The sequence below is a fragment of the Marmota flaviventris genome, chromosome 2 (genome assembly GCF_047511675.1).
Source record: "Marmota flaviventris isolate mMarFla1 chromosome 2, mMarFla1.hap1, whole genome shotgun sequence".
NCBI classification, from domain to species: Eukaryota; Metazoa; Chordata; class Mammalia; order Rodentia; family Sciuridae; genus Marmota; species Marmota flaviventris.
This window is the reverse complement of record NC_092499.1, coordinates 49,769,815-49,777,348: the sequence shown is the minus strand read 5'-3', so window position 1 is coordinate 49,777,348 and position 7,534 is coordinate 49,769,815. Positions and strand designations below refer to the sequence as shown.

The window sequence follows — 7,534 nt, the reverse complement described above, 5'->3', positions numbered from 1 at the left end:
TAATTGGGGAAAGTGGTTGGAAACAAGCAGGGTTAGGCAGCTGGACTCTTTACCTGGCTGCCAACTGGCCATCAACCTTGAGAGACAGCAGCGTGTGTGTGTGTGTGTGTGTGTGTGTGTGTGTGTGTGTGTTTCCTAGTCAAGGACACTGCGTGGCCCTGCTGATTCTCTTTTATCCCTCAGGGAAACTGACTGGGTAGCATGTGGAGTACATTAGAACTTCACCTTCTGAATTTGTTAGGTGTCTACGAATGCTGCTGCAGACCAAAATCCCTGCCTGAAAGACACGTGCGAGGTTCAACCCAGTCTCTCCTGGGGTTATCGCTGTGGGCACCTGCTGGAAAATCTAGCATTCGGTCTGTAAGACAGGAGGCGCTGTGTTCCCGGGAATCCCTTGGTCTGCGGACCTGGGAACCTCGGAGCTGGATCAAGGCTCTAAAGCTGACAGAGTCCATTCTGCACCATCAGTCTTAGGCTTTGAAGAAGCTTGGGAGAAACTTTACTTTGGCCATAACATTATGAACAGAAGATATTATTATTATACATTGATGAAAAAAACTACAGTTTAGGAAAATAAGCCAAATGAACGTTTGACATTTTTAAATTAATTCCCGTTACAGTGACTACGTTTTTTTCTCTTAAAGTGCAGTGTTTTTGTGCACTGTAAAAGCTATCACTAAGCTATTACTAAGTTGTAACCACCCATAAAGAAAATACTGTAGTCAAGCTTGATGTTGTAGAAGAGCCAAGAGGGCATTGAGAGTCACACGCTGGAAGGAACAAGGAAGCTCATTAACACTGAAAGTCTCCATCAGACTGAGGGAGCTAAGCATCAGTGTACTTTACAATTGGAACTGAGGTCCTGCTGCTGATGGGAACTTTGCACCAAAGAATTAGCTTCAGACACACACTTGCAGGTACCTTTACATAAACTCAAGGGTCCACCTCGGTAGACTGCATTGGGGTGGGTTCTTGGTCTGCTGAGTTCCAGGTGGATTTAATTTCATTCTCATTCCCTCCCTCACAAATGATGCCCCCCCTTCTGTTCAAAAAGGAATTGTAATCCAATGCTTTTATCTTTTTTATTTCCTTAACTGTACATCTTCACCCTCTCTGCTCCCCTGCTGATTTAAGAGATTTGTTTGGTTCAAGGACTTAACGTGATTCTCTTACCAGTTTTCAAGGAAAAAAGATTTAAGAGAACAAAGAACGGGGTGGGGGGGTGTGATAAGATATCTGTTTGGAAGGCAAGTTAAAACACATTTCTTAAAATGAGATTAATTACATTTTTTAACTTTGCAAAACAAGAATTTTGCAGTCTTAGTTAAGATTTTATTTTATTGCTACTTAAGGAAACCTGATGGTTCTGCAGGCAGGTACAACACATATATGGTCACTCACACACTCCATCACTCATACTCAGAACACATATACACTCTACTCAGAAACATCCGTGCACGTCTCCCAACCTATCACCAATTTAGTGCCTATCATCCAGTCTCTTTGGTTGGTCTTTCTCCAGGACATGTGAGCAATCCACTACAAAGAGCTTCGAGGAAGTCAAAAGGCTTTCCGTGGGGGAGAATTTCCCATAGAAGCCCAGGACCCATTAGGAACCAAGCGAGAGCTTGAAATGCTAGTCCCACATCTCCAGGTCAGAGACACAGCCTTTATGGGCTGCCTCTGGCTTCGGCCTGGCACCTCTTCAGCAGTGCAGATGCGTCCCCGCGTGCGAGTCCTAGTTTTCTCAGCTAACGTCCGTGTTTAGGGAGATGTCCCCTCCCCTTGACCTTTCCCTATCAGAAACCAGACGGTACCTTCCAGCTCAGTCCCCTAGGCTGCCGAAGGGGGGTGGGAGGAGGAGCTCGATTGAGGGAGGACGGCCAACTTGAATCCGCCTGCTCTACCACACAGACATCTGCTCTCAGTTTCTTCCTCTTTATGTTCACTACAGATGACAAGGGGAGTGGAGAGGACTGGGGCGGAAAAAAAAAAGTTATGTCATAAAGATATAAAACGGTGCTGTGACTCACCTGCTCTTAGCCGCAGGTACGAGTTTCGTGGCTGCGCCTCCGCTCTGCTAGCCAGGAGCCCGGGTCAACCTAACGTCACTCGGCTCGGCTGACTCAGATGGCTGGGTTTCTAGTGACGAGGCTTTTTCCCTTTTCTAGTTTGAAGCCCAGGTGAGGGGAAAAATAAAATAAAATAAAGTCTGTATTCACCAGTCTCGCGGGGTTGAACTTTGGGTCTGGAATCATGAGGGTAGAGGCAGGGAACAGGTAAAAGGGCAGGAGGAGCTCCGGACGCAGTCGCAGTTCAGGTGCAGAGGGTGGTGAGTGCCTCTAGGGAGGAACCCCTTGGTCATCTCGCGCACAAGGTCCCAGAGCCTGGGCTCCGACGCCACCGCCCCAGCCCTACTCCAGCTACCGGGTTCCCATCTAGAATCTTGGCCTGCCCTTCATGGTCCCGCCTATTTTTCTTTTTCCCTTTTCCAAAGGGGGTTACATACACTCCCCCGCCCCATTTCACTCTTTCCCTAGCCTCGGGGCTTAAACCAATTACACTGCTTTGCAAACAAAGTGAGGGCCAGGTTTGGGGGGAGGGGACTCAATGGGAGGGGGCGCGGGGGGCGCGCGCGGCGGTGGCGCGGCAGGGCGGGAGGAGCGGCGGCTGGACTGGCGGGCGGCCGCCTCGCAGGTGCACCTCGGGCTTTGTAGGTGCGAGCGTCTTTGTGCCGCGGACAAATGGGGAGAGGACGAGGAGGTGGGCACTCGAGCGACGTAAGATCCACATCAGCTCAACTGCACTCGCCTCACAGAGGCCGCCCGCTCACTTTCCGCGGAGGCGCTCCCCGGCGCCGCGCTCCGCGGCAGCCGCCTGCCCCCGGCGCTGCCCCCGCCCGCCGTGCCGCCGCCACGCACGCCGCGCCCCGCAGCGCCAAGCTTCCTCCTCTCCGGGGTGGCTTTGGGCCCGCGCGGGCGCTCGGGTGACTGCAGCTGCTTCGGCTCCCCTCCCCCCGCCCCGCGCCGCGCGGTTGCCCGTCGCTTCGCACTGGGCTGGATGGTTGCATCGGGCAGGGTTGCTCCAGGATGTTAGGGACTGTGAAGATGGAAGGGCATGAGAGCAGCGACTGGAACAGCTATTACGCGGACACACAGGAGGTGAGAGACTGGTGGCCAGCAGGGCGTCTCCGGAGCCCAGAGGCCGGGGCGAGGTGGGCGCGGGACAGGCAGTGTGGCTGGCGGGCTGGTGGCGCCTAATCGGTGCCACGGCTGCCCGTCTGCTTGGTGTGGCCCGGGCCCAGCTTTGGATGAGCCTCATAGTCGGTCCAGTTCCCCAGTTGGGTCCTTGCTCTCGCAGCGGGCAAAAGAGTTTTAGGAAAGTCCGGGCTTTGAAAACATCCGCTCTGGGAAGCACTTGCCTCTGCCCTGTAGAGAGCGGGAGCTGGAGCCCGGCCCTGGGCGCCTCGGGTGCCGCCGGCACTAGTTGGAAGTAACTCTGAGAAATCCAGAGCTTGCCTTCAGGGCAGTCTCTGCGTCCCACCGTTTAATTTGCAGACATATTCTGATAAAGGCGCTGTGCAGCAAAGTTGGGAGTCTCAATAATGAAACGATTCCTACATTTTGTAAAACTTCTTCAAAAGCCCTGTTTGGGGAGAAGTGAGCTCATTCTACTCTAGAACCGCTGGGTGGCGCTAGTGCGAGCCAAATCCTTTTCCAGAACTCGGGGCCAAGAACCTGTTTCTCTTCATTGTCCCCTTGGTGGCCCGTTCATGGGCTTTATTTTACAATGTGCACAAAAGGATTGAGAGGAAAACCAGGTACAGGCAGGATCACCCCCCTATTAAAAGTATTTTTCTGAAAACAGTTTGCAGCTGCCCCCCAAAAGTTTATTTACCATTCTTAAAAACGTTTACTGGATTGGGCCTTGGATTATCTTGGGAAAAGGAAAAGAAAATAAACTCCCAAGTAAATAAACCCCACCACATGACGGCGGTGGACAAAATATATATTTATGTGTGTGTATATGTATATATACATATATGCATATATATAATCAGAAAACGTTTTCATAGCAATTAGTTTCTATATATATATAGATATATTTTCACATTCATTCAAGTTTATTTGAATACCACAGTTTACAGGGTATTCCTATTTAAATCTATTTGTTCATCTCTTATGTTTTCAAATGGAGTTATATTTGCTGATGAACATAAATTTGAGGAATTTATTGTTCTTTATTAAATTATCGGATAAGTAGTTTTAGTATTTCTGGGTTCTGTATTTTAAAATACCCACTTCATTCCCAAATTACTATTGATAAAGAGTTTTTTAAAGGAGCTCAGAACTCTTCCAGAGGTTTAATTCTGATGCAGTCATCTCAATCCACCAGTTAAGCCCTCTAGTAAAAGAGCTTTCCTACATGTTGAAACTGAGAATTAGGAAGTAGAAGAGCATTAAGAGAAAGTAGGTAGTGTTTAATTTTGGAAATTTTTCAAAACTACTCATGAAGTTTCAAAAGCAAGGCTTTTGAAATGGTCATCAGCAGCATATCGGTTTGTGAAAAAAACCTAGATGATTATTACAACAAATTGTCACCAAAATTTTCACACTTTAAAGGGCTAGAAATAGGTAACAATGCAAGTTTTTAAATGGTTTGCAGAGGTATACACGTAAACTCATGTCAAACGTATGTAGAAGGTTGATACTATGATGCACTCCTGCAATACCCTTCTGTTAATCTGATTTCACTTTTATTTGCCGAAGCCTATATAATTTCTGCGTATGCTTCCTTTTTAAATATTAGATTTGCTACAAGTAGATGGGAAACACTACTTTTAGATATAATGTTTTTGTTTTTTTTTTTTTTTTTTTAAAAAGGAATGCATCATTTTGGCAAAAACTCCTAAAACAATAAAGCCATTTCTTGTAGGGAAATGAATGATGGTAGGGGGTATATGGCCCTGGATGATTTGCTGTATTTTAAGAAGAGTTTCATTAACAGCCATCTAGCACAATCAAGACTGCTGTGTAGTCAAGCGGAGCCTGATAGCCTTGGGTGAGGTGGGCACAGAGTTGGCGCCCTGTTGCTCTCCCAGCGGGGGCTGGGCCGGGAACCCACTGGATCCTTGGGATGACGTGAAGAAGCAGAGGGTCAGAGATTAATTCTATTTTCGGAGTTTTTAAAGACCATTTGCCTCAAAGGCCCGAGGCTGGTGTGGGGTGGAGACTTGGTACAGTGCCTGGTGTGGATAGAGGCGGCAGTGAAGCAGCCCTGGAAGCCAACCCCTGAGTCTGGTGTGTAAGGCGATTACACATCTTCCCGGGGACATATTTTCTGTGAGCGCTTGTCTTTCATGCCTGCTGCGTTAGGATTTTCCTCCTGCCGCGCAAGACATCTTTGCTCGGTCTGGGAAGGGCGCCTAACAGTTTGCCCAGGGTGGGGGGCTCCCATACTTTTTAGAAATGCTCTCCACCCCCGCCACCAGGAGTTTGCCCCTGGCCTGCTGCCCCCCCTCTGCCCCCAGACTATCACTAACCCCGCCCTTCGGGGCCTCTTCACTCGCTGTCTCTGCTCCAGGCCTACTCCTCCGTCCCAGTCAGCAACATGAACTCAGGCCTAGGTTCCATGAACTCCATGAACACCTACATGACCATGAACACCATGACCACGAGCGGCAACATGACCCCGGCTTCCTTCAATATGTCCTACGCTAACCCGGGCCTCGGAGCCGGTCTGAGTCCCGGCGCTGTGACCGGCATGCCAGGGGGCTCAGCGGGCGCCATGAACAGCATGACGGCAGCAGGAGTGACTGCCATGGGGACGGCGCTGAGTCCAGGTGGCATGAGCGCCATGGGCGCGCAGCCGGCGGCCTCCATGAATGGCCTGGGCCCCTATGCGGCCGCCATGAACCCGTGCATGAGCCCCATGGCGTACGCTCCGTCCAACCTGGGCCGCAGCCGCGCGGGCGGAGGCGGCGACGCCAAGACGTTCAAGCGCAGCTACCCACACGCCAAGCCGCCCTACTCCTACATCTCGCTCATCACGATGGCTATCCAGCAGGCGCCCAGCAAGATGCTCACGCTGAGCGAGATCTACCAGTGGATCATGGACCTCTTCCCCTATTACCGGCAGAACCAGCAGCGCTGGCAGAACTCCATCCGCCACTCTCTCTCTTTCAACGACTGCTTCGTCAAAGTGGCACGATCCCCGGACAAGCCAGGCAAGGGCTCTTACTGGACGCTGCATCCGGACTCCGGCAACATGTTCGAGAACGGCTGCTACCTGCGCCGTCAGAAGCGCTTCAAGTGCGAGAAGCAGCCAGTGGCCGGGGGAGGGAGTGGGGCCAGCGGCTCCAAGAGCGGCCCTGAAAGCCGCAAGGACCCCTCTGGCGCGGGTAACCCCAGCGCCGACTCGCCTCTTCATCGGGGTGTGCACGGGAAGGCCGGCCAGCTAGAGGGCGCGCCGGCCCCTGGGCCCGCCGCCAGCCCCCAGACTCTGGACCACAGCGGGGCGACGGCGACAGGGGGCGCCTCGGAGTTGAAGACTCCAGCCTCCTCGTCGGCTCCCCCCATAAGCTCCGGGCCCGGGGCCCTGGCATCTGTGCCCCCCTCTCATCCAGCGCATGGCCTAGCACCCCACGAGTCTCAGATGCACCTGAAAGGGGATCCCCACTACTCCTTCAATCACCCCTTCTCCATCAACAACCTCATGTCCTCCTCGGAGCAGCAGCACAAGCTGGACTTCAAGGCATATGAGCAGGCACTGCAGTACTCACCCTACGGCGCCACCTTGCCCGCCAGCCTGCCCCTTGGCAGCGCCTCTGTGGCCACGAGGAGCCCCATCGAGCCCTCAGCCCTGGAGCCGGCCTACTACCAAGGTGTGTATTCCAGACCCGTCCTAAACACTTCCTAGCTTCCGGGACTGGGGGTTTGTCTGCATGGCCATGCTGGTAGCAGTGAGAGAAAAAACAAAAACAAAAAACAACAGCAAACAAAACCACACACACCAACAACAGCATAATAAAATCCCAACTATTTTAATTTTTCGTGCACAATTTTCCCCCAGTGGAAAGGACTGTTACTTTATTATTGTATTCAAAACTCGTTGTGTATATTATTACCAACCCCGCACCAACAAAAATTTTTCCTGCGAAGTTTAATGATCCACAAGTGTATATATAAAATTTTCCTTCTTCCTTGCCCTCTTCCCTTTCTTCCCTCTTTCCCTTCCAGACACATTCTAGTCTGTGCAGGGTATATTTAAACAAAAAGAAAGAAAAATGGTCAAGTTTGTAAAATATTTGTTTGTGCTTTTTCTCCCCTCCTTATCTGACCCCAACGCACGAGTTTACAGGTCCATGGCAATACTCTTAACCATAAGAATTGAAATGGTGAAGAAACAAGTAGACACCAGGGGCTCTAGAAAGTATTGAAAGACTACCGCAGTTATGCAACAAAACATAAACAGAATATAAACATCAGAGCCATTTGTTTTTCAGCTTACATTTCTGATCCAGAAAGCAGTGGAC

The 7,534-nt window shown here is 50.8% G+C and overlaps 1 protein-coding gene across 1 annotated transcript; it reads left to right on the top strand.

Moving 5' to 3' along the window:
* Positions 1-3,089: 3,089 nt before the first annotated feature.
* Foxa1 (forkhead box A1) lies at positions 3,090-6,918 on the top strand. The gene is made up of 2 exons (XM_027929816.3): positions 3,090-3,161; positions 5,584-6,918. Exons 1-2 carry the CDS (start codon positions 3,090-3,092, stop codon positions 6,916-6,918), a joined length of 1,407 nt encoding a protein of 468 aa, XP_027785617.1.
* The last annotated feature ends 616 nt before the right edge of the window (positions 6,919-7,534 follow it).